Here is a 25,103-nt window from a genome sequence, read left to right as displayed (position 1 = left end):
TTGTTATTACCTTAATTATTTTAAGTGCATTAAAACTTTGCTATTGTGATATTATAGAAGACATATGCTCTTTTAATGTTGTAGAAAAGAAATTTTATAAAGATAAGGATATATATATATATACACACACACACATACATACATATATGCAAAGTTATATTGTCATTGGACCTTTCTTGAAATATAAGTTTATATGGGGTGAAAAGTATAAATGCCAAAAAGTGGAAAAAAGTGGGTCTTGATCTTTTTCTCCTTTGCTATACACGTACACCCCCTCAAAGTCAATTCCTCATCTTTTCTTTTGCTGTACCAGAAGCTTCTTGCTTCATTTCTTTTGCTCTTTCTTTTCTTTCTCTCTTTGCTTTCACATGGCAAGACCTCTCTCTCTCTCCCTCTCTCACCAAAACAATAAATCTCACTCTAAAGAAGGAATTAAGAGCCTAAAACTAAATTTTCAGCTTCAAATTTGTGGGTAAGTAAGTAAAAACCTTATTTGATTTTAGAGTATTTGATAGTTTAATTGTTTTCCCTTCTTTGTTCTCAAATCTGATTTTAGGGGCTAAACTTGTGATTCTGTTTTTGTAAGTTGAAAGTTTGATGGTGTTATGGTCTATTGGATGCTTAATAAGTCATTTTAATGTTTATTGTATTGGTATAAAAATACCCAAATGAATTGAAGACCATTTGAATTTAGTTGATGAATTTTGTATCAACATGCACTGAAGCTGTCACTGTGACAGATTTGATATTCACTACAGGAAAATTCTGTATTAAATCATTTTCTGTGAATTAGGATGCTAGAAGTAGTTTTTATGAATTCTAAGACACATATGGTTGTTATAGAAGTGGTCTCACTGCATTTGGATTAATACAAAAAATAATGGTTTAATTTCTAATTTGCATAAATTTCTGTCAGGACAGATTTGAGCATGTTGACTTGTACAATTTTTAATAAATTATGATTTTATGATTTGACTTTGAAATTTATATGGTATATATTAGACATACAGGGGAGTAGCTCTGTAAAATTTCATGATAATTGGATGTGTTTTGACAGCCCATTCGTATTTTACAAATGGGGAATTTGCTACTGAAATGATCAGTAAACAGTGTAGGATAACTATGACTTTGTAGATTTAATTTTGAAGTTAGGGTAAATGTTTTGAGCTATAATTTAATGTGCTTATCTTTTAGTATGTTTAGATCATATATGAATTTTTATGGCTTGGTTTCTCTGTGTTTTGGTATGTTATGAGTTTGATGATTGTACCTTGTTTTGGGGAAACTCTATGCGATGGGAATTAAGATTTTACTAAGTTGGGAGTTAGGTTGTGTTTGAGGTATAAGTTTATATTTTAGTAAGAGTTGTTAGTAATAAGTTTTGGTCTTTCATTTAGGTGACAAGAACGAGAACATGGATACTTGAGCTCCTCCAGTACAAATCTCTCGCGTCTTCTGTTTTCAGGTAAGGATTTGTGACATGTGCGTTTGATAAGTATAAGGATTATTTAGAAAATTATAAGGCATTAAAACCTTTTAATTAGAGATATTACATATAAGCATGATTCAAGTAAAGATTTATGTTCGTGACTTATTAAATCCAATATATATATATATATATGATAATTTTAGCATATTGATGCTATTACTCATATCGCGAACATAATGTTTAAAGAAAGAATTGGATATGCTACTATTATTAAATAGTTATGTAAAAGTATAGTATCTGAAAAGTATAGTTTTTAGTTATTCCATTGTTATGATCTCAACTCAACTAATAGGGGTTATAGTACTGGTATTTCCATGGAGATTCTGTTTGGCCATTAAAAGTGGGACTGGCTCTGCTGTACCCGCCCTTGTTGATAACCGCCAACTTGTGGAGGATGTCAACCTACCCCCATGGTTGAAAATATGTATTATGATATGATTTCGGAATTACCTAGCATTGTGGGGAATGCTGAATGCCTGGCACTAAGTGCTGGAAGCCTCCCAAAGTTGTGACAGACTTACAATTGGACTAACTAATATGTATTATAAAAGAGCTATTAAGTTATTTGGAAGTTATAAGAAAAGTATGATGATAAGAAAAGTATGTTGAATTATGTTTAAGTTCCTTATCATGTTCTTTTATTATTATATGAAAGGAAAATGAAGTATTTTCATTTGAAAGTTCATAAGTTAATTTAAGAACAATATGAATAGTATGAAAGATATTTTATCAAAACTGGCATATCCATAAAATATTTGATTTACATGCATTCTTATCAAAGGCCCATGGAGCTTAAAAACCTTACTGGGCTTCGCAGCTCACCCTATTATATTTCAATGCACAGGTTCTTCCTGGAAGCAGCAAGAGTATTAGAGGTGGCAAGATTTTGTAATTCTCTTTTGTTTAGATTATATAGTCTTTTTTTTGTTGTATAGTAGTTTAGCTTTTTTGTTGTATAAGAGGAATCAAGATGTACTTGATCCTTTGAGCACAGATGTAATTCTGAACTTTAGTTTGGTTTGAACCCCGGTTGTATGTCTTTGGAGTTGGGTTTGTAAATAAGAGTTTTTGCTAAATGTTTAGCTATGTAATATTTGCACGAATACCTGAAGTTTCAGCCAAGTGGCAATCTTGCAAAGTTCAAATGAAATGAATTTTCAAGGTTTTCACATTTTTGTATATTATGGCTTTTATGCAAGAAAATAAGCAGGTATACAAGAAACAGTTCTTGATAAGCACCTTCTATTTAGGTTGGTTCATGTTAGTATTGAGGTAAACTTGATATTAACATGCCGGTCATGCTCTAAATTCTGAAATACAGGTTTGGGTCGTGACATAAAAGGCCGGCCTAATTAGATAATCAGTTAGATACAAAGGAAGAAATATACAGAATTTTACTTGTGAGACACTATTGAAAAATGGTGTGTATGTGAGTGAGAGATACACTCTTATTCTCCCTTGAACTGATTGAGAGACCACACTTCTTGGACGTTAGTGGAATTGGAGTGAAGATTAAAAGTATTCCCAAGTGCTTCTAATCTTTGTTTTGAAATTCACCATTTCAAAGTACGCTCTCTTGTTCTTAAATTCTGAAATTTACTTGGTGCATGTTATCAATCGCAAATGAAGTAGATCCATTAATTTTCCGCTGTGTATGTTTTGTATGAGATACAAACCATGTTTTTCCAACAGTAAATACTGTCTTGTGTGATTATTTTTCTTTGGCATATATATTTTTCCTCTATTTTTGCATCTCACAGATCTGAGATTTTTGTTTAAATTCCCTACAATTGGTATCAAAGCCTAGGGTTAGGTTTGAATAGGAGCAATGGCAGAAGAAACAGAAAAGGCATTTGAAATAGAAAAATTTGATAGCACAGACTTTGGATTCTGGAGGATGCAGATCGAGGACTATCTCTATGAGAAGAAGTTGCATCTACTACTTTTGAGGGAAAAACTTGAAACTATGAAAGATGATGAATGAACTCTTCTTGACAGACAAATACTAGGAGTTATCAGATTAACTCTATCAAGGTTCGTTGCACACAATGTTGTTTTTTAGTACTACCGCATTTTGTATATTTTCCTGAGAATAGTGAAATTTCTGCAACTCTGTGGACATAAGGAAATTATCGAACTACGTAAATTCTGTCTTATATGATTATTTTTCTTTGACGTATATCTTTACTCTATTTTTGCATCTCACAGATTTGGAAATTTCGTTTAAATTGCCTACAATACCTTTGTGCCATACCAATACCACACTAAAGTATGCCAAGCCACATCCCAAAAGAAGATTAATCTATTCATCTTTTGGCAGATAACTGAATATGTACAATTTTAGAGCGATTTGGGACACTGTTCGCTAGATTTTGGTCCCATATCATATATTATATTGCATCGCCAGAGTTCTATTGGAAAGTGTTTGGGGCCCAAAAATTATATTTATTTGCTTTATGTCCCTGCCTTTAACTTTATTTATTTTCAGCGATTCAAGGGTGGTCGCTCTCACTTACATTTGATACAATTCCTACGATGAAAATGTCGAGGCTGGAATTAGGGACAACTTTGCCATTTACTGAGAAGCTAACCAGCCTCGTTTGAAAGGGAACTATTTTGTCCATTTCATAGTCTTTCATTTGTGAAATGAATGAAATATAGAGAAATACACTACAACAAATTTGACTTTTTTCAAGGGTCAAAACCCTTAAAAAAAGTATTTAAAAACCTTGAGAAATATTATTTTAAGAGTTCTATTGACCCTTGATAACCTTCAAAACTTATACCGTCAAAAAAGAAATTTTGAAGGCCTTCATGGCCCTCAAAATAAGTGCTCTAATCTTATTTTGAGGGTCAAGAGACCCTTAAATAACCTTTTACCAAGGTTTAAAAAATTTACATTTACAACCCTTGATAAATAAGGTTATTTAAGAGGGTCTCTTGACCCTCAAAATAAGATTTTATTTTATTTATAAAAAAAATCACAATCATGCACAAAATATATACACACAAAAATTTACAATTGTTGAGATGATACGCTATGATATTGATATATAGCAAAAGTGATATCAATGGTCTTAAAAGTGATATGTCAATTATTGTTTAAGAGAAAAGATATCAACAACCACACTGTACAAAGACCAAATCTGTCCAAGAGTTAAAAGTTTTGATACATTTTATTTATCATCATCATCTCCAAAGCAAGAAGTTATCAGCTAGGGAAATTGAACATTTCAGCCATTATGGGTGTCCTTAAGTTTCTAAAAAAGAGAGTGATAAAGATTATGAAATTGAAACATGTATGGAACACCAGAAGAAACACATGAAGAATAACCTAAAAGCAGGAACAGACTTCAGTGGAACCAAAACTAGCGAGATACCAAATCATCCAATAAATAAGCTTACACCTATATAAACTAATAAAGGGCCACAACATAGATCTTAAAACAAGCATAGTAATCATGGCATCCTATACTAGAGACACCCATTCCTACTCCAAACCACAGCTGTAGTAACACTACAGTTTTGGCATTCGGTTTGCAGAAAAAATACCATTGAGATAGATCATGCAACAATAGTACTTGTGTAAAATTGACCAAATTTCACAATATTTAATAACTTGCCAAGTTCTATGATTTTAACAGCCTTTATAGGGACCATTAATGACATGTGGTCTTCAATTTATCTAGGCAACTACAAAGTGTTCCAACCTTTCAGATGACGATTTAGCTTTATGTTGTAAAATAAAAGAATTTCATGTTGAAAAAAAAATTATTGCAATAAGTATTAATCACATGTGGAATTATCATAAATTCCTTAAATTATGGGTTAAATGCCAACCTTTGAAGCATCTGCATGATGCCAATTGATGCTGCTATCTACAATTTTTGGTAGGCGGTCAGATGTCTTCTCAAAAGATAACTTTGATTCCTTATTAATCTTAATGCATTTGACAGACCTGAAAAACAATAATAACAATGGGTTACAAATTTTGAAAATAAAGAGTAAGACTCTAGGCCCCATCGCATTTATAATTATCATGGTTCTTGCCTGCATTATCTAGTAGCTGCTAATGATAATCCAATTACACCAGCTCCTGCATACAAATCAGCAACAGATGCACCAAAAGGAACATACTTCTGTAACTTCTGGAGCAAGATATCAAAAGCCTGAAAATAATTAGCATTGGACTGAATATTATTATTACTTGTGTCAACATAAGATAAAATTATGCATGTCTTGCTATCAAGTTCTAGTTATCTAAAATAAAAAATTGAAAATAAACCTAAATGATGCAACAAAACATAAAAGTACAAAAACTTGGGCATCCCAAACAAAAAGGCAGGATCTAAATCCCAATACTCATGTTCTTTATGCCTTCAGCCCATAAATCCTATCTTTTCAAGTAATTGATGATCCACGTCCATTGCTGTCCAATATTTGATCTAAAAGAAAGAATATACATGCACAATTAAATAAGAAGAGGGGTTTGCTTGATTAGAAAGTCCATCTACCCGTGTGTTTGCTTGGCCAAAACTGGATGGAGTAAAGGCAATATCAATTCCTCCAACATGTTCCCAAAAGTCTCTCTCTCCTTAAAGATGTCTCCATCTATTCCCAAAAATTATCTGCATCATCAGTTAAACATTCTTAGTTCCACAAATTTCAATCCTTTGAATAAATACAACAATTTGTAAACTATCCTAACATATTGCATAGCAGATAAATACATGAGAGAATACAGTAAGTCTTGCAGTTAAGAAAGCAGATCTTAAATTGAGATGACCTGCATTAGACGTCATAATTGTAAAGGAAATATTAACCATTGTAAGAGTATACCCAGGAAGTGAACTATTCATTTCCCTATTTATTTCAATCATCTCCTCAACATATTATTAATTTTTGGGCTGGCAGTTGTGTTGTGTTTTGCTCATATTATAGCGTGCGTGCACAAGCTAGTTGGACTTTCAACTCTGTCCAGCCATACCCATAATCTAATCTTTTTAACGGTAAAAGCATCTACTACTTTCACGTGGGTTCTTTCCTTTCCTGACATTTATAGAAATAATGTATAAAAAATGCAACTCATAACATATGAGACTGCACAATGATGAACTCCAAATAGCATAGTGCAAAAAGACCAAATTGATGATCTTAAGCTCTAAGGATATGATAAATGCAAGTACATGGCAATCAAAAGAGGAACCAGAAACTGTCTACCAGCCCACTGTTTCTATGACTAGAAACAATTTTTTTTTTTTTTTTGTGAAAAATTTATTTGGTCATTTAGAAAGTGTTAATGCAGCAAATCAGAAACTCATTGGCAAGCTGAGCAGAAACTTTTCAAGAAGTAACTGCTAAGAACTGTCAAAAACTAGACAACAAGAACAACCCAAAAATAGTATAAGTAAATATCAAATAATGGGGGATCAAGGGGATTCTAAGTAGATGTATAGCCACATATTTAATGCTCCCTATTATTAGAAAATCCAAATTGAAATACTAGTGCTACCATGTTTTTGGCACGTTTTCATCAGAGATAATGGTTGATAAGAAATTCTATTAGCATTCCAACTCATAAGTGAAGGAAAACTGCTTCTTTGATTCTAATTTGAATATTAGTCTATGTTTTGGATAGTTGGGTTGGTTTCTCATGAGGTATGCCAGTTTTATGCCTTCTTTAGCCAATTCATGAAGATGAAACACCATCTATCAAATCAACCCCATAAAGTCCTTTCTATCATATGATTTTTTCTAGCTGACATAACTAGAACTTAGGGAGAAGGGCAGAATAGAAAAAGCCTTTTAGTAAATAAAAAAAAGGGAGACTACAAGTCAGAACAGAAAACAAATCTGTTGAAAGAAATAAAAGACAAAGCATAACAGAGCTGATATTTTTTTACATCAGCCTAGAATGAATCTAGGGGGATTAGAATGTGACAAGACTAAAGTGGAGAATGTAAAGGTACTTGCAAGTACTGAGAAAGCAAGCATAAAGAGTTAATGCCAATGAAGAGTAGGAAGTCAAGTAATTTATAAAATATAAAAAGCATATGGTACAAAAAGCAATACATAACTATAGAATGCAAGTTTTTCCCCGCTTATCTCAAATTTAAAGAACAATGAGAAACAACAATAATGTGTAAGCATAAATAGCTCCACAAACATACAAATATCGATCGGCTTTACAATAACACCTGGGGACAGAATGTGGATCTGGATGAAAGAGACTGCTGCAAGAAAACTTTGCACACATAACACAATACATAGCTACAAAACTAGCTTAGCTTGGCCTTTTGCAAATGGCTTACCTTGGCATAGTAGTCCTTCCAGACTCTGTGAGCAATCTGATGACCCCCCAAATCAAATGCTTTGAACTTAATTTTCCCAATACTCAACTCCTCTGATGTAGGGTATTGTGTTAGCTGTTGATGTACTAATCTCTGAAAATCAATCAAAGAAGGCTCAACATCACCCCATGACATCCAAAAACAAATTGCCCAAATGGACATATGACAATGCAAGGATCATGATATTCCATAACAAATATCATCCCACTAATTTGAACCTTCATAATTCATAAAATTCACACACATTTTCACCTTAACTAGGCCTTGCGCAAAGAACATGATACTCCAAAACAATGCCAAGAGCCTTGAAGCCAAACCTTTGATAATTAAAAATTAAAAAGCTAGATCTGAAGCAAATTAATTATTAAACAAATACGCATTAGATCCAAATACTACAAACAAAGACAAAGAGAGTGCCCAAGCATTTTCCACACAATAAAACAACAAACAATATAAATTAACACATATATCAACAATCGCATAGTAACTCAGCAATTGATAAACTAATAGTTCTTGAATCCAAAGTGAAATAGAGAATCAATATTCATTCATCAACACAGTCAGAATACGAAAAGGCAGCGAATTCAAATTGATTTTCACAAGCCTCACTGATCCAAGCAAGTAGTGCAGTTATACTAAAATCTGATTCGATGAGAATCTGAATGAAAAAAAAAAAAAACAAATTTTCGAATAATCTGATTCTGCATCAAAATTGATCAATTCGATCAAATAGAGATTGAATTTGCATGGTTTAATTTCGATAAAGTGATTGATTCGGTGAAACGCAATAGATCAAATAAAAAGCAACGAACATTAAAGCGCAACAATGAAAGAATCGAATCGAATCGAATCGAATTGAATAGAAAGAAAGGAAAATTGAACCTTCTTGGGAGACCAGAGGTACCAGGCTTTTGGCCATCGATTGGCTTGGTCTCGACGCGAGAAACCTTGAACACCATTGCTGAGAGAATGAGAGAAAGAGTGACTTCCATTTCTCAGTTTTTTGAGAAATGTGAAACTAAATCATGGGGGAAATCGATGAAAAAGTGTGGGTAAACCAAAAAAACAAAAAAATCAAAGACGAAATTAGGGTTTGTGACTTCCATGATCAATTCGTACCTAATCGGAGCTGTGCGATTTTCATGATCGTCAAGCTTCCATGATCGTCGAGCTCTTTGGGCTCTATGGTTTCTCAGTTTCTGTGAGAGAGTGAACAAATATTTTAACGAGTGCTGTGGCTTCTTTTTAAATTTTTTAGTGGGCTTTTTTCAAGGGCCGAAAATTTTCTCATATTTTATCAAGGGTTGTAGTTTGAAAAATGTAAAGTTTTGTACCCGCGCTTTTTTTTCACATTTATTTCAAGGGTGTTTGAACTTATTTTGAGGCACCTAATAACCTCTTAGATAAAGTTTAGTAATATTTACAAGCGCACTTGTATGTATTGATTGTAACAACAGATTTTAGTAAACCCTCGATAAAAGAGGATCGAAAGAACTAAAGTTTGTTGTAGTGATATGTTCATAAAACATTAAACCTCTAAATATTTGAAATAGAGAATAAATGGTTAACTGCATTTTACTCGCATGTGTTTTGGCCCGTTTTAAAAGTGCTTACTTGTGACTTGAAAAATGTTATCTTGTCAAAAATAAAAAGTGTCATTTCACTCACTTTCCGTTACCCTTCCATAACTCATCTCGTCCACTTCCATTAGAAAAACACTTCTAGGATATGAAACACAATTAAAAAAAAAAAATTCTAAGCCACTCTTCATGAATTCCTTCTCTCACTATCTTAAAAATCAAATCTCATGATCCAAAATTGTGTCTATTTTAATATAAGAACTTAACTTTTTTAATTTTACATACTCACTTTTCAAAATACTTTACTTCAAATTATTTATTTTATATTACATTTTATTAAAATATAATATTTTCTTGATTTTTTCAATTTTTTTTTATCTTCTTTCATACATAAGAATTATCATTCACTCTTTTTTCATTCTCAAGGTATGTAAAAAAAGAATAAAAAATTGAATGCAAAATGAATGGTGTCTATATAAATTTATACGATTGCTATAGCAATTATGTGTTTTTACACAACTTTAAATAATTTGATTTGGGTGTATTTTAGACTTAATTGACTAAAATATCGTCATTTTTTTTAATATACCAGCACTATGAGTTCTCTTAATCTGTAAAACACTAAAACTACTCCTCTAGCCAGGCTTCCTCAGGCCAAGGTGGCTCATGCGTTTAGGAAAGCAAACAAATGTGCCGACTTTTTGGCAAAAAAGGGATGCTCTATGCAAGAAGATTTTGTCCTTTTTGATTCCCCCCAGCCTCTGTAGAATTTGATTCCTTATTCGCTTCAAATTTGAATGGTTTGTATTATTGTAGGCTTGCAGTCGCTACTTTGGTCTCCATGGCCACTAAGTTTGCTATATATTATCTCCTTTTGGCCCAAAAAAAAACTCTATATATATTTACTTCTTAAAGAAAACCTAAAATAAAAAAGAAAAGAAAGATTGCTCTTTATTCTTACGCAGAACCATTATGGAGTAGACAGTAGTGGAGCAATCTTTATTCGCCTTTTGCACGCAAAATCAAAAACCATTATTGATCAGTGGTGCCATTTACAAAACTGGTGAAGGCAAATATCTTTTCACAACAACTTCAATCTTCGTTTTCCCACATTTCATCCTTGCTTTCAGCTTTCTTGTCTGTCTTACAGCTTTTTCTTTCATCCAACAAGAAGAAATGGCCGATGCAATCCTGTATGGCGTTGCGCAGTCAATCATTGTACGGTCGGGATCCTTCATTAACCAACAGATTAGATTGATAAGGGGTGTCAAAGCTGAGCTCCAAAAAATGAATCACACTGTTTCCACTATTCTTGCCGTACTTCATGATGCAGAGGAGCAGCAGGTCGAGAACCACCAAGCCAAGGACTGGCTCTTGAAGCTCACAGATGCAGTTTTTGACGCTGATGACTTGTTGAGCGAGTTCTCCACTCATGCATTGCGGCAAAGAGTGATGGACAGTGATAAAATGCCAAAGAAGGTAAGAATTTTCTTTTCAAGTTCAAACCAACTTGTTTTTGGTTTTAATATGAATCGCAAAATAAAGGCTATGAGAGAAAGGCTTGATGATATAGCACATGATGGGAACAATTTCCAGTTGAAGTTGGTAGATAGTCCTTTAGAGACATGGGCTGTGACTAGGGGGAGCGACCAAACTCACTCATTTGTGCGTGAAAAAGAAGTTATTGGGAGAGAGGAGGATAAGAAGGCCATTATAGATCTATTGTTAGATTTTGATATGGAAGAAAATGTTTCATTCATATCCATAGTGGGAATGGGAGGGCTCGGGAAAACCACACTTGTTCCATATGTATACAACGATGAGGAGGTCACGGCTTATTTTGAGTTAAAGATGTGGGTGTGCGTTTCAGATGTTTTTGACGAAAAAGCCATTGTTGAAAAGATAATTGCATCCGCAACTAATAAAAAACCTCAAAACCTTGAAATGGATCAATTGCAAAATGAGCTTCGCAAAAATCTTAACCAAAAGAAGTACTTACTTGTGATGGATGATGTGTGGAATGAGGACGAAGAAAGATGGTGTAATTTGAGAACACTTTTGTTGGATGGTTTAAAGGGTAGTAAGGTACTCATAACTACACGAACCAAGTTAGTTGCAAATATTACCAGTACAGTCTCACCATATGTTTTAGAAGGCCTATCTAATAATCAATCTTGGTCATTATTTACGCAAATGACATTGGGGAAAAAGCAAGAGATTGACAATCCTAACCTTGAAGCAATTGGAAGGGACATTGTAGAAAAATGTTGTGGAGTGCCTCTTGCTATAAAGACAATAGGAAGAGTATTACACTCCAAAAAAACCGAACCTGAATGGTTATATATTAAGAATAATGAACTCACAAATGTAACTAAGCTAAGAGATGGTATTATACTTGTTTTAAGATTGAGTTACAATCATCTCCCATCGCATTTAAAGTGTTGTTTTGCATATTGTTCATTATTTCCCAAAAATTATTTGATTGATAAGTTTACATTGATACAATTATGGATAGCACAAGGATTTATCCAATCATCAGAAGAAAATCTACAATTAGAGGATGTTGCTAATGAGTATTTCATGGATCTACATTGGAGGTCCTTCTTCGAAGAAGCAATTGAAGATCAAGGCAGGAATATGTACTTTAAAATGCATGATTTAATCCATGATCTTGCACAATCAATCTCAAGGATTGAGTGTACACTGGTTGATTCTAATGCAAAAAATGTCAATGAAAAAGTTCGTCATCTATCATTTCCATTTTACCATTCTTCATTCTTTAAGGAGAATTTAACCTTGTTGGTTAAAGCAAACAAGATACGCACATTTATTTTGACAAGTAATCCTTATTTGACTAGTATTGCAGAGGCAAGTTATAGACAATCAGTAGATGACATTGCATCGTCTGTTTTGGTATATATTGCCAGCACTGTGGGAAGTGTGGAAGAATCAACTCTTAAAACACTTATTTTGACTTTTAAATACTTGCGTGTATTCGACCTACACAGCTTACAAATGGTAACTGTGCCAAAATTTGTAGGTAAGATGATGCACTTGAGGTACCTTGACCTTTCCTATAATTATATTGAATTTCTCCCTAGATCTATTACTAGACTGGTAAATTTGCAAACATTAAAGCTTATTCATTGTCAAAAGCTTAGGGAATTGCCAAAAGACATTCAAAAGTTGGTCAAGCTCAAGCACCTTCACATAAATGGTTGTGAGAATTTGACTCATGTGCCATGTGGATTAGGACAATTGACTGGTCTTCAAACATTAAGCTTATTTGTTGTGCGTAAGGACCTTGTAGGCTCCTCCAAGCACCACGGTGAATTAGATGAATTGAACAAGCTAAATGAATTGAGAGGAAAATTAGAGATTAAAAATTTGGCATGGGTGATAGATGCTACCTCGAAGAGTAAGGTTGCAAATTTGAAGGAGAAGCAGCATCTCAGTGAGTTGGAATTAGTATGGAATGCGAACGATAATGTTGGCATAGAAGCTCAGCAAGATGATGAAAGTTTGTTAGATGGTCTCCAACCACACCAAAGTTTAAAATTTTTGAGAGTGGAGGGATACAGGGGTGTAAGATTTTCAAGTTGGCTTTCATCGCTAACAAATCTAGTTAAATTGAATGTAGAGAATTGTAAGAAGTGCCAATATTTGCAACCTTTGTGCCAACTCCCATCTCTCGAAGAACTACTTGTTCGGCACATGGATGGTCTGGAGTGCATATCAGACCAAGATATCACTTATGAGAACCTTGCTTCAATGGGATCATCAGGGACAACATTTTTCCCATCCCTATATGTACTCATTCTCGAGTATTGTCCTAATCTAAAGAAGTGGTGGAGGAGGGATATCGCTGATAACGGTGATGTGGCATCAACATCAACATCAACATCATCAAGTCATCAATATCAGCAACAGATATCACTACCTTACTTTCCTCGTCTTTTATTGTTGCATATACGGGATTGCAATAAACTGTCTTGCATGCCGCTGTTTCCAACACTTTATCAGCTTGTTTTGAGAAATGCCAGCTGGAAGCCATCGCAACAGACAATGGCGATGACGATGAATACGGTAGAGGCTTCTTTATTACCATCCTCCTCCTCCTCCTCCTCCTCTCCTCTCTCCGGATTGCACTGCTTGACTTTGGAAAACATCCAGGACATAGAGTCTGTGCCAGAGGAGTGGCCGCAAAATTTGATTTCTCTTGAGAGATTGGACATTTGGGAGTGCCCCAGGCTAACATCTCTATCTCGATTTATGCAATATCTCCCCTCCCTTAAGAGTTTGACAATTGAACGCTGTGAGTTGGTTGATCAGTTCAGTAACGACACAGAATGTCATCTCCCTATAGCTGCGTGCCTCCAGACTTTGGTTTTCACAGGAATTTCAAAACTGGAATCTCTCCCGGCGTATCTTCAACACGTTACCACTCTCCAAAAGCTCGAGGTTTCCGAATGTCACAGTTTCTTGACTTTACCGGAATGGATCGGTAACCTCACATCACTTCGAAAGATTGTAATTGAAAGCTGCCCCAATCTGACATCACTACCCGAAGGAATGCGTCACCTAACCTCTTTACAGATGCTGAGAATCTTCAATTGTCCCCAATTAGAGCAAAGATGCGAAGAGGAAAATGGCGAGGATTGGTATAAGATTGCTCACGTCCCATTTTATTCCAATGCAGCATTAGATATGGATGATTTGCTTGGGAATTTTTGGTATGTAATTTGATGTCATTTTTCATTTCTTTTTTAACATCTTTTATCTTCTTCAATACTAATGTTTTGGGAAATTTATTTGCAATTCCGTACACAGAAATTTTGGAAGCACAATATGGATTACTGAATTACTCATATCCTGAACAAATGTTGGGAGCAGATGTATCTGGCTCGTTATCAATTTTTTACGGTATAAGTTTAATTGTTAGTCTCAATTCTTGTACAAACTCGAATTTGATTGTTATTCTGCTCTTCTTTCTTCTCCTTGAATGAGAAATGTTTGTAGACTTCTAGACTTCAGACTTTATATATGCATAATCTGTGACTTTAGCAACTATATAAAGTATAAACAGATTAATAAGTCTTCAACTAACCCAACCTCTATCTTGGGGAAGTAGAAAATCATCAGAAGGCCTTTATCATATATATATATATGGAGTCTGCTGGTGGTCTGATCCAGTATAAACTTCAAACCCGTAATTCTCTACAGAAAAACTAAAACAAAGGGATGAGAGCTTAGAGCATCTACCTTCATTCATTACTCATAATTGGTTCTTGTTTAACTCTTTTGGACCCTGCAGTTTTCTATAATTAAGTGCTAATTACCTTCTTTTTCTTATTTATAAAAACGGTCATTTTAGATACAGTTTCTTCACATATGATGATTTACTTAGCTGGTTCATTGATTTAAGTGCATAAACAGATTGCTATAAGGGATGCTGGCAGTGTAGTTCCTTCAATCCAAGGTATTGATGCTCTTGTAATTCTCATAAGCACTGTGCTGAAGATGAAACCTGACTTTGATCCAAGCAAAGGTCGAAGCCCTGGGTTCTATTTCGAAGATGGAGCATATCCTAAACAGGTCATTAGTACATTTGCTGATCTTTGGATGGCGATATGTTTTTGTTTTTTGTTATTCGTCCTACTGTTCATGGAGTATTTTTGCTTCATAAGTTGATTGGATTGGACAGAAAAACCAAATAGACGCTGGTGGAGTATTGCTTTCCTCCTTTTCACTTAGTCAAATTCTGTTTGCTGCAGTTTTTTTCTTTTTTCTGAGTCATATGATTTATATGTCAGCCAAGGTTGCGAGAGTGAAGCAAATTGTGTTGGTTGGCTCTATGGGTGGAACAAACCCAAATCATCCCTTGAACAACTTGAGTAACAGCAATATGTTTGGTTCGTGAATCATGATCCCTTAATATATCAATATCACTTGAATTCTTTCTTGTTTCCTTTCCTTTCTTTGGTTATTTGTTCTTTGCTAATTGTATAATCCAAATGCTTTATCTTTTTTACCATATTGTAGGTGTGGAAGATAAAGGCTAAGCAGTATTTGACTAACTCTGGTATTTCATACGGAAATGCAGTTGCTAGCATCAAAGAGAGCTGCCATTGACAATAAAGTGGAGTTCAGGCTTAGCAAACAAGCTCTTGCTGCAGGATTTACTTGGTTGGTTGACAATCACTTTTGACACCTTCAGTATGCTAATTTTTTAAGGCTTCATGATATAGGTGAGTTGACAATCACTTGATGCATATCTTATCACCAAACATTTATCAAAATGCTTCATAGGCAGTTAGGGTTCTCTGACTATATCATAAGAAAGGGTAAGAGCTGTGCAGATTTGCATATCATTATTTAGTTTATAGAATTTTCCTTTTTTTTATTCTCTCTCTGTTAAGATTTGTATTTTCTATGCTTGTAATGTCTTAAAATGCAACCGCACTCATTTTTACTTTCTTGCTATGTATGTGAGTCTAGAAGTTGCATTAATTGGGAATTTATTTTAGATGCATATTATGCAATTCATCTATAAGAAATGGACAAATCTTTTTAATGAAGATGATTTAAGGGGATGGTTGGGAATTGATGATTACAGCAAGCCTTTCATTTTTTTATTACAAATTAAAAGAAGCGATATATATTCAAAAGAGTGGGTTATATGGTTTGATTTTGAAAGTCTCACATTTTTTCTTGGTTTACTGGAGTTGCCATGTTAAGAAAAAAAAAAAAGAATTATTGTGTCTATATTTGGAAACTAAGGGTTTATAGCTTACAATCTTTGCTTGGTAATGTTCATACAGGTATAAGAAAAAGAGTCAAATTATGTAGGGTATACTAACAAGGGCAAAATCAAGGTTGCATTGTCTTTTAGAATTAGATGTCACACAATGGTATCTCCTTTTCTGTTGTCTCTAGTGTTCTAAACGTTGTTTCTTCTTGGTTAGGTTAGCTCTATAAATTACCAAACCTTTTCTAATGATTTGGGGTATCAAGCATCAGGCATCTTAGCGCATTAATGATTGGGTATCAGGATTTCAAGGTTGAGATTAGGCTTAAGGAATATCTAGATATGGTTAAAAAATCTGCAGAATAATGCAAACAAGATAGTGAGGAAGGAAAAATAAAAAATAAAAGAAGAGACAAGAGACAAGATTGCCTCAGAATCAAAAGCTCTTTTTGGAGTTTCAACTAGATACTAATTACAAGAATCTTATAAAATTCTTAATTATCCATATCTTGCTTACATAAATGGCCATACCATCTACTTTAGTATTTTCCCCCACTATTTTTGTTGCTGATGTTTTGGACAATTTATTTGCAATTTGAATATGCAGAAACAAGCATAAGGAAAACATTTGAAAGGGTGCCAGCAGGAAACGGGACAAATGCAAAAAATTGCTCACATCCTGGACTTGGGAAGGGAAGAACCTATCCATCAGGTATTTATCCTATTCATCTAAGAAACTATTTTGCTATTTTTTTCTGATGAGTGACATTTCAGTTGATCTCCTATGCAATTGAGGCATAGGTAAAACCTAGTGTTATCTTTGTTTAACTTCTCATTTGTAGTAGCTGTAGTGCATCTTCCATCTGTTATCACTTATCACATATGATGATTTACTTAGCTGTTTATTGATTTAAGTGCACAAAGAGATTGCTATAAGGGATGCTGGCAGCATAGTTCCTAGAATCCAAGGTATTGATGCTCTTGTAATTCTCATAAGAACTGTGCTGAAGATGAAACCTGACTTTGATCCAAGCAAAGGTCGAAGCCCTGGGTTCTATTTCGAAGATGGAGCATATCCTAAACAGGTCATTAGTACATTTTCTGATCTTTGGATGGCGATATGTTTTTGTTTTTTGTTATTCTTCCTACTGTTCATGGAATATTTTTGCTTCATAAGTTGATTGGATTGGACAGAAAAACCAAATAGACGCTGGTGGAGTATTGTTTTCCTCCTTTTCACTTAGTCAAATTCTGTTTACTGGTTGGAGATGGTTGCAGCTAGATGGGCAGTACTCTTTGTGACAGAAATTGGCCTTCAACAATGCCACTTTGAAGGTGACTCAGAAATTGGAATGAAGGCACTACAAAATGGTGACATGCTTCTTTAATTCATGTAACCTCCCTTAGGAGTTTTTCTTTCTCTTATATTGTTAGGCAAGGCAATACGGTTGCACATGCTTTAGCCCAGAGAGCAAGGCTTTCTTTCCCTTTGATAGTTTGGATGGAGTATGTTCCATCTGATGTAGACTTGTTTGTTCCAGCAGATTGTTCAGTTTCTTAAATAATATCAGTGGACTTGGTCCTGTTTCTCAAAAAAAAAAAAAAAAAAATTCTGTGTACTGCAGTTTTTTTTCTTTTTTCTGAGTCATATGATTTATATGTCAGCCAAGGTTGCGAGAGTGAAGCAAATTTGTGTTGGTTGGCTCTATGGGTGGAGCAAACCCAAATCATCCCTTGAACAGCTTGAGTAACAGCAATATTTTTGGTTCGTGAATCATGATCCCTTTATATATTAATATCGCATGAATTCTTTCTTGTTCCCTTTCCTTTCTTTGGTTATTTGTTCTTTGCTAATAGTATAATCAATAAAAACATAATGCTAGGCCAAATGCTTTATCTTTTTAACCATATTGTAGGTGTGGAAGATAAAGGCTGAGCAGTATTTGGATAACTCTGGTATTTCATACAGAAACGCAGTTGCTAGCATCAAAGAGAGCTGCCATTGACAATGAAGTGGAGTTCAGGCTTAGCAAACAAGCTCTTGCTGCAGGATTTACTTGGTTGGTTGAAAATCACTTTTGACACCTTCAGTATGCTAATTTTTTACAGCTTCATGATATAGGTGAGTTGACAATCACTTAATGCATATCTTATCACCAAACATTTATCGAAATGCTTCATAGGTAGTTAGGGTTCTCTGACTATATCATAAGAAAGGGTAAGAGCTGTGCAGATTTGCATATCATTATTTAGTTTATAGAATTTTCCTTTTTTTATTCTCTCTCTGTTAAGATTTGTATTTTCTATGCTTGTGATGTCTTAAAATGCAACTGCCCTCATTTTTACTTTCTTGCCATGTATGTGAGTCTAGAAGTTGCATTAATTGGGAATTTATTTTAGATGCATATTATGCAATTCATCTATAAGAAATGGACAAATCTTTTTAATGAAGATGATTTAAGGGGATGGTTGGGTATTGATGATTACAGCAAGCCTTACATTTTTTTTTTATTACAAATTAAAATAAGCAATATATATTCGAAAGAGTGGGTTATATGGTTTGATTTTGAAAGTCTCAAATTTTTTCTTGGTTTACTGGAGTTGCCATGTTAAGAAAAACAATGAATTATTGTGTCTATATTTGGAAACTAAGGTTTTATAGCTTACAATCTTTGCTTGGTATTGTTCATACGGGTATAAGAAAAAGAGTTGAATTATGGAAGGTATACTAACAAGGGCAAAATGGAGGTTGCATTGTCCTTTAGAATTAGGTGTCATACAATGGTATCTCCTTTTCTGTTGTCCCTAGTGTTCTAAACTTTGTTTCTTCTTGGTTAGGTGTAGCAATATAAATTAGTGGACCTTTTCCAATGATTTGGGGTATCAGGCATCTTAGCGCATAAATGATTGGGAATCAGGATTTCAAGGTTGAGATTAGGCTTAAGGAATATCTAGATATGGTTAAAAAATCTGCAGAATAATGCAAACAAGATAGTGAGGAAGGAAAATAAAAAATAAAAAAGAAGAAGAAGATAAGAGAAGAGACAAGATTTCCTCAGAATCAAAAGCTCTTTTTGGAGTTTCAACTAGATACTAACTACAAGAATCAAATGCAAAAAATTGCTAACATCCTGGAGTTTGGAAGGGAAGAACCTGTCCATCAGGTATGTGCTTAATTATTTATCCTATTCATATAAGAAGCTCTTTTGCTATTATTTTCTGATGAGTGACATTTCAGTTGATCTCATATGCAATTGAGGCATGGGTAAAACCTAGTGTTATCTTTGTTTAACTTCTCATTTGTAGTAGTTGTAGTGCATCTTCCATCTGTTATCACTTATCATACGCCAAAATGTATTGTAGACTAATGTTTTTGAAAGAGAGTTTGTGTTTGATATGGAAGAAGAGTGCATATATGGCATTTATATGTTAGGCTTACAGTCCTTCACTTTTGTCTCTATATTTGTTCGAACATGTACCTATGCTTAGGCCTGTTATGGCTCTCTACACTCTTGTCTGATGGTGAGCACTATGTGGTTTGTTTGGTTCATCTGATATGTGCTCTTTTAGGTTAGTTAAAAACTTTGATCTCTCTCTCTCTCTCTATCTCTCTCTCTTAGTGTGTGTGTGTGTGCATGCCTGTAGGAGTCCGTCAAATTTATTTTATCAAGTAATCACTATCGCTTGTTAATAATTTCAAGATCAACTTTCTTCTGATTCTCTAATGTCCTCTAGTTTGTGATCAACTTGAGATTTAGTCTTTGGTTAATAATTTTAACTCTCATATGGTTATTTCCTATTACTGTAGGTAATTTTAACTGTATAGAAAAACTTACGCTGAAATATGTTGGAGTTGCTGCTGTGGATTTTGAGTTTAAAACAACATCCAAAGAAATATTACATGACTGGTGAACATCTGTTCTTTATGAAGCTGCATAAATATGGGAGGATGCTATAAATGGCTGGGGGTTCCTTGCAATGCATTCAACTGCAAGATATGCACATCATATTGCAAACGTGTAAGCATGAAATTCATATGTTTAATCTATTGATGATCATGGAATGCATTCATTTCTTTCTTCTTGGTTGGCTTGATAATTAAGACATGAGTGATGTGTATTAGAGATCTCTCCATCTTGTTCCCCAGTGGGGAGATAGTAGCACTTCAATTGAGCTACAGAATGCATTCATTGCATGATATAGATATAAACACATGTAAAAGTTGGAAAGTTTTCATGTTTCCATTTGAATTCATAGTTACGTAGTGAATTTTCTTTGAGCGACTATTTTTTCCCTTCTCATTTGCCATTTTCTCTGTTTGTAAATTCTTGAATAGCAGTTATACATATTATATTTGTTACAAATTTTGTTGAGAGTGATTATCTGGAGGTTTGAGATGAGAGTGATTTCCATGTGCAGTGGTTCCAAAAGCCTTCCCAAATAGGTTTTATTATGGGTGGTGAATTTGAGAAATAAGAAGGTTTGGAACATCATTTCAATTTTGCTTGAAGACCTTTGATGATTTAATCAGTTTCAAAAATTCTATGGAAGAAGAGGGTTATGATGTTGGTGAGGCATGCATGTGGCATAGGAGAATTGGATCAAAGATGGGATTTGAAGAGTGGACAGCCCTCATGACTGCAGCCATGTTTGGAAGAAAGGCTTGAAGTTGAAACCAGCCGTGTCAATGTTAACAAGGCTTGGTTTAATTGGGCCATGACACTTAATTATGTTACTGCTTGGCGATTTGCTATTTCAGCTGAGGCTATGAAACTCTTGCCTGATGCTTCTGCAGTTCATTTTGTCATGTTGCAAAGTACTGACTATGTACACCATTTTCATTTTATCCAGGCTGTTTCTTTGCTTTAAAGTAATTGAATTTAAGTAATATTGTGTAATAGAACGTGTATATATTTGGACTGGATGTTGTATTCTGTAGTCATGCATTTGGGATCTGAATTGTACCATGACTGTGGAAAATGGGAACCTCTATTTAATTTCCTTCTCTATTTCATTTCAGTTATAAGTTTGTACTGAAAAGAATAAATATATAAAAGGTTATTTTTTCAATATTATACCCTATGGCCAATGCAACTTCAATGAGAGAATAACTTTTTAGCATGAGAGAATCTACATAATCTATATAATATCTAAAAACTGAAATATAGCATTTATTGTTACTATGCTCTTATTGAGCCACATCAATGTAGCGTTTAGTCCACTTCGGTCCATTTCGGTATACTTCGATCCACTTCAGTGATGCTTTGGGATAAGAGGTTTGTGTAAAAAGAAATGCTACTTCGTTGACAATTATGTCACATTCTCAATGTAATGTTGGTAAGTTCTTGATAAAATTACTTTTTTCTTATATTATTAAAGTCATGTATTTTTTTTTCTATTATAAGTGATAAATTTACTTATATTTGCTTCCTTTTAGATCATTCAAGATGTATAGAGGATAAACTATTTGTAAGGAGCACTAGAAACAAATTCCAACCACACATTACATTATAAACAAATTGCAACCATACTTTTGTTTGATCTATTTGGTCCAACTCGGTCCATTTTGACAACTTCGGTCCATTTTTCTCTCTCTATGTAGAAGAGAGTGCCTCAATAAATTATAAAGTCATAGCTATAAGATCAATTTTATAAGGTTCAATTTTACCCTCTTAAAGTCCTTGACAAAAGGATGCTATAAAGTCCTTTACATTTTTTTCCCTTTTATTTCATATGTAATTTTTTCACCATAAATTGAAGACTTAGCTTTTGTTTATTTTTGTGAATTCCATTTGCCATAGGAAGTATTGCTTGCTCACTCCCAAGTGCAGGAGATCGTAGCAATATAATTCTCGAAGTACCAAGGTTAAACCATAAGAAATGGGGTAAATTCAAAGACAGGGTAATTTAACAACACTTTTGGTGAAGATGAAAAATAATTTTTGCTTGGTGATTGTTAAAAATTAAATAACAATTGGTTTAAATCAACATTTTAAATACCATGGCATCAGGGTGTTTCCCTATATTGATATGGAATTTTTTGTGATCTAAGAAAAAATATATTTCATAATTGATTGTTCTTAGATAATGAAAAACCAATGATTCAGTTGAATTGAGACAATTCAAAAACGCATGATAATCTAGATTAATAATATGATTAGAATAGTTTTCAAAAAACCCATTCACTTTAAAAACCTAATTTCTATTTGAAACTATTTGAAATTCATTTAAACAATAAGAAAAGCATGATTGAACTTATTGAAAGTATGGAAGAACTAATACATCAAAAGAAATCTAATTGAAAAATCAAATATGTTGTTTAAAATCTTAGAAAGAATCACAATTGATTATCATACTATATATATATATATATATATATATATATATATATATATATATATATATATATATATATAAACATAACCCCTAGCCCTAGTTGAGAGCTTAGGCTACCATGAGAGAATAATAAAACATAGGTTTCTCTCTCCAAAATTCATTCTCTAGAGCCCCCCTTCGAAACTTTAACGTAAAAGTGTACAAAGAAAATTAAACTTTTTACTATTTAATTCTCGTCTAGATTTTCAACAGCGACTTGTGATTTAATTTCGGCCTTCAAAAAGTGTGAATTTTGAAAAACTAAAAATTGAAAATTTGTAGATATTTAATTTATGGTTCCAGCCCATCTAGCTTAAATCAATTAGATTTTTGATGAGAGAGATATGCTCAAAATACTGATCAATGCTCAAATCTGATTTTTTTTTTTTTTTTCAAATTATGCCTCTTTGATTTCTTTTCTTAATTTGAAGCTTCCAAACATGGAAAACGAACCAAGTACTCCAACTACACCTCCTTAGACATTTAAGCATGGTCCTTTAACTTCTCTTTAATTTTACTTTGACCTACATTCTCTCACAAACTCTTGTAAGCTCATCTTTTCATATGATTTCTTGAAAGTAGAAAATTACACACAATGAATGACATCTTATTTAAGAAATTATGTAAAGATAAATAGTAGAGACTAATGCAAATTATAGCTTAATTATACAAATTCAGTATAGTAATAAGGAGATAACACCCACATAAATATATAATAAATATACATTTTAAGGCATTATCAAGTATAAGATATAAAAATTGATTTTTGGCATATGTTATGTCATACTTTAAGATGGAATATTTTTTGCATGTGACCATACTATGTAATTGTTAGTCTCTCTCTCTCTCTCTCTCAAAAGGCTAAATCCTTTGTTTAGTTCAATTATTTGCGTGATTGATTTTTCTAGATAAGCTTTTATGTTGGGATTTTTTTCTACTAATAAAGTGCAGTCACATTTAAGATTTGTTGATTGGAAAGTGATTTTATTTTATTTTTGTTAATATTTTTTTTATGGTGATCAATTTAGATGTTGAACTATAAGGTTTTGCTAGATTTTTAAAATAAAAAAAAATTCCTTTTGGATGGAAAAATTTGTGGTTTTTGTGGAAAAAGTACTCTAAATAGTTGTTTTTAAGGTAATATATAGCGGCACCTAATCAGACAAAAAAAATAGTTAGTCAAATGAAAATAATCAGAAGTGACATATTTTGACTTTTTCATTAGATTTTGATTATTTTCTTTTTAAAAAAAAATTATAATGATACATATAGAAGCTTGATCATTGTTGACTAAAAATTCATGATGACATTTTGTGTTTTGTTTGCAAAACATCTTCATTTTGGTATATTTTTAATCTAGAAGTTATTTACGAATGTATTGAGATAAGCAAGGTATTCAATAAGAAATGTCATTGTTATACTTTTGTATACTACTATGATAGATAGTGCTATAATATTCAATGATAATGTGGTGGTTTGGGATTAAAGACAACATTAAAATAGAGGGCTAGAAGTTGAAGTTTTTGAATGATAAGAAAACTCTGCTTTTCTCCTTCCTTTTTGACTATCATGATTGGAAAAACTTAATTTCAACTATATTGTTGTTAGAAAGTTGGCTCATTATAGGAGTAAATGAAAATCTTAAACAAAAAAGTGTGTATATATATATATATAATTTTTCATTTATAGGAAATAAAAAATTTTCATGAGAGCATTCACATCCAGGTTTGCATAAAAATGACTAATTATCATCTAAAAAGTTACATTATCTATTATACCATATCACTTTACAATATACCCAACATCTCAATTTTTATTTTAACATACAACACATTAAAATAATATGAACTATGCAATAAAGCAATATGACATCTATAGGGTCATTCGGCCTAGGAATATATGTGGGGTGGCCCAAGAGTATTCTTCGGGCTAGAAGCCCTGTCCGAGGACACAGAATGGTCTGAGGATGTATGAATGTTAACTCATAAGAATATACTAAATAAAGAAGAGATAATATCTGAATAAAATATGTCTAAAAGGTTAGTCCGAGGAAGATTATGTCCTTAGCTATGTGAAATCGAGGTAGGAGAAGGGTTGGTTAACATCCACAGGCTATGTTCTAGTAAATCCAACAAATAAGGATAGATATAGTAAATGTCGAGGATAAGAAGATGAGCGGTGGAATATCTGAAATAAAGCTGTGACCACCGTCCCTGCATTGAATACTCTGCAACAACCATTCTGGTTACATTAATGGGGAAGTGAGACTTGAACATCAGTGTGGAATTTTGCTTCTATCTCCAAAGACTTCAGGGGAGGTGGATGGGACAAGTATCTAAATTAGCAATCTAACCCTGACGCGGAAGATGAAGAGGAAAGGAGGTGGGGAGTATAAAAGAGAGAAGGGACCTTAAGCAAAAGGAGGAAAAAAGTGAGAGAGAGAATAGACTGTAGACCTCACTATCCATAATTGTAATCTATATCGGGAGGAAGTAATATAAGCCATCATTGGCTTGTGTCCAAGGAGAATATTTCTTTCATATTCATATAAACAATTCCTT

At 33.5% G+C, this 25,103-nt stretch overlaps 1 protein-coding gene and 2 long non-coding RNA genes across 22 annotated transcripts; 2 read left to right on the top strand and 1 right to left on the bottom strand.

Moving 5' to 3' along the window:
• Nucleotides 1–283: 283 nt before the first annotated feature.
• Nucleotides 284–2,707, top strand: LOC142605400 (uncharacterized). The gene is made up of 3 exons (XR_012839031.1): nt 284–472; nt 1,398–1,465; nt 2,334–2,707. It is a non-coding gene; the product is annotated as an uncharacterized LOC142605400 (long non-coding RNA).
• A 2,831-nt stretch (nt 2,708–5,538) lies between these two features.
• LOC142642064 (uncharacterized) lies at nt 5,539–7,945 on the bottom strand. The gene is made up of 3 exons (XR_012845577.1): nt 7,801–7,945; nt 6,004–6,117; nt 5,539–5,658 (listed from the first exon to the last, which is right to left on the bottom strand). It is a non-coding gene; the product is annotated as an uncharacterized LOC142642064 (long non-coding RNA).
• A 2,458-nt stretch (nt 7,946–10,403) lies between these two features.
• On the top strand, nt 10,404–21,101 carry LOC142643356 (putative disease resistance protein RGA4). Of its 20 annotated transcripts, none has more exons than XM_075817933.1 (11): nt 10,404–14,152; nt 14,250–14,342; nt 14,856–15,014; nt 15,238–15,331; nt 15,462–15,667; nt 16,775–16,879; nt 17,083–17,538; nt 17,833–17,932; nt 18,084–19,331; nt 19,976–20,186; nt 20,587–21,101. In XM_075817933.1, coding segments are annotated over exons 1-2 (3,558 nt in total). In that variant the 5' UTR covers nt 10,404–10,595; the 3' UTR covers nt 14,251–14,342; nt 14,856–15,014; nt 15,238–15,331; nt 15,462–15,667; nt 16,775–16,879; nt 17,083–17,538; nt 17,833–17,932; nt 18,084–19,331; nt 19,976–20,186; nt 20,587–21,101. The 20 variants fall into 20 exon arrangements, with proteins under 20 accessions (XP_075674048.1, XP_075674047.1, XP_075674044.1 ...); XM_075817932.1 differs by having other exon boundaries at nt 15,233–15,331; XM_075817929.1 differs by having other exon boundaries at nt 14,856–15,142; nt 15,233–15,331.
• Nucleotides 21,102–25,103: the final 4,002 nt, after the last annotated feature.

This window comes from Castanea sativa, chromosome 7, assembly GCF_040712315.1.
Source record: "Castanea sativa cultivar Marrone di Chiusa Pesio chromosome 7, ASM4071231v1".
Lineage (NCBI taxonomy): Eukaryota > Viridiplantae > Streptophyta > Magnoliopsida > Fagales > Fagaceae > Castanea > Castanea sativa.
Note: the sequence above shows the minus strand (reverse complement) of the source record. Positions and strands in the feature narration are given on the sequence as shown.

Excerpts from the sequence above, each read along its gene's own strand:
- LOC142643356 (XM_075817933.1), top strand. The coding sequence starts at position 10,596 with ATGGCCGATGCAATCCTGTATGGCGTTGCGCAGTCAATCATTGTACGG.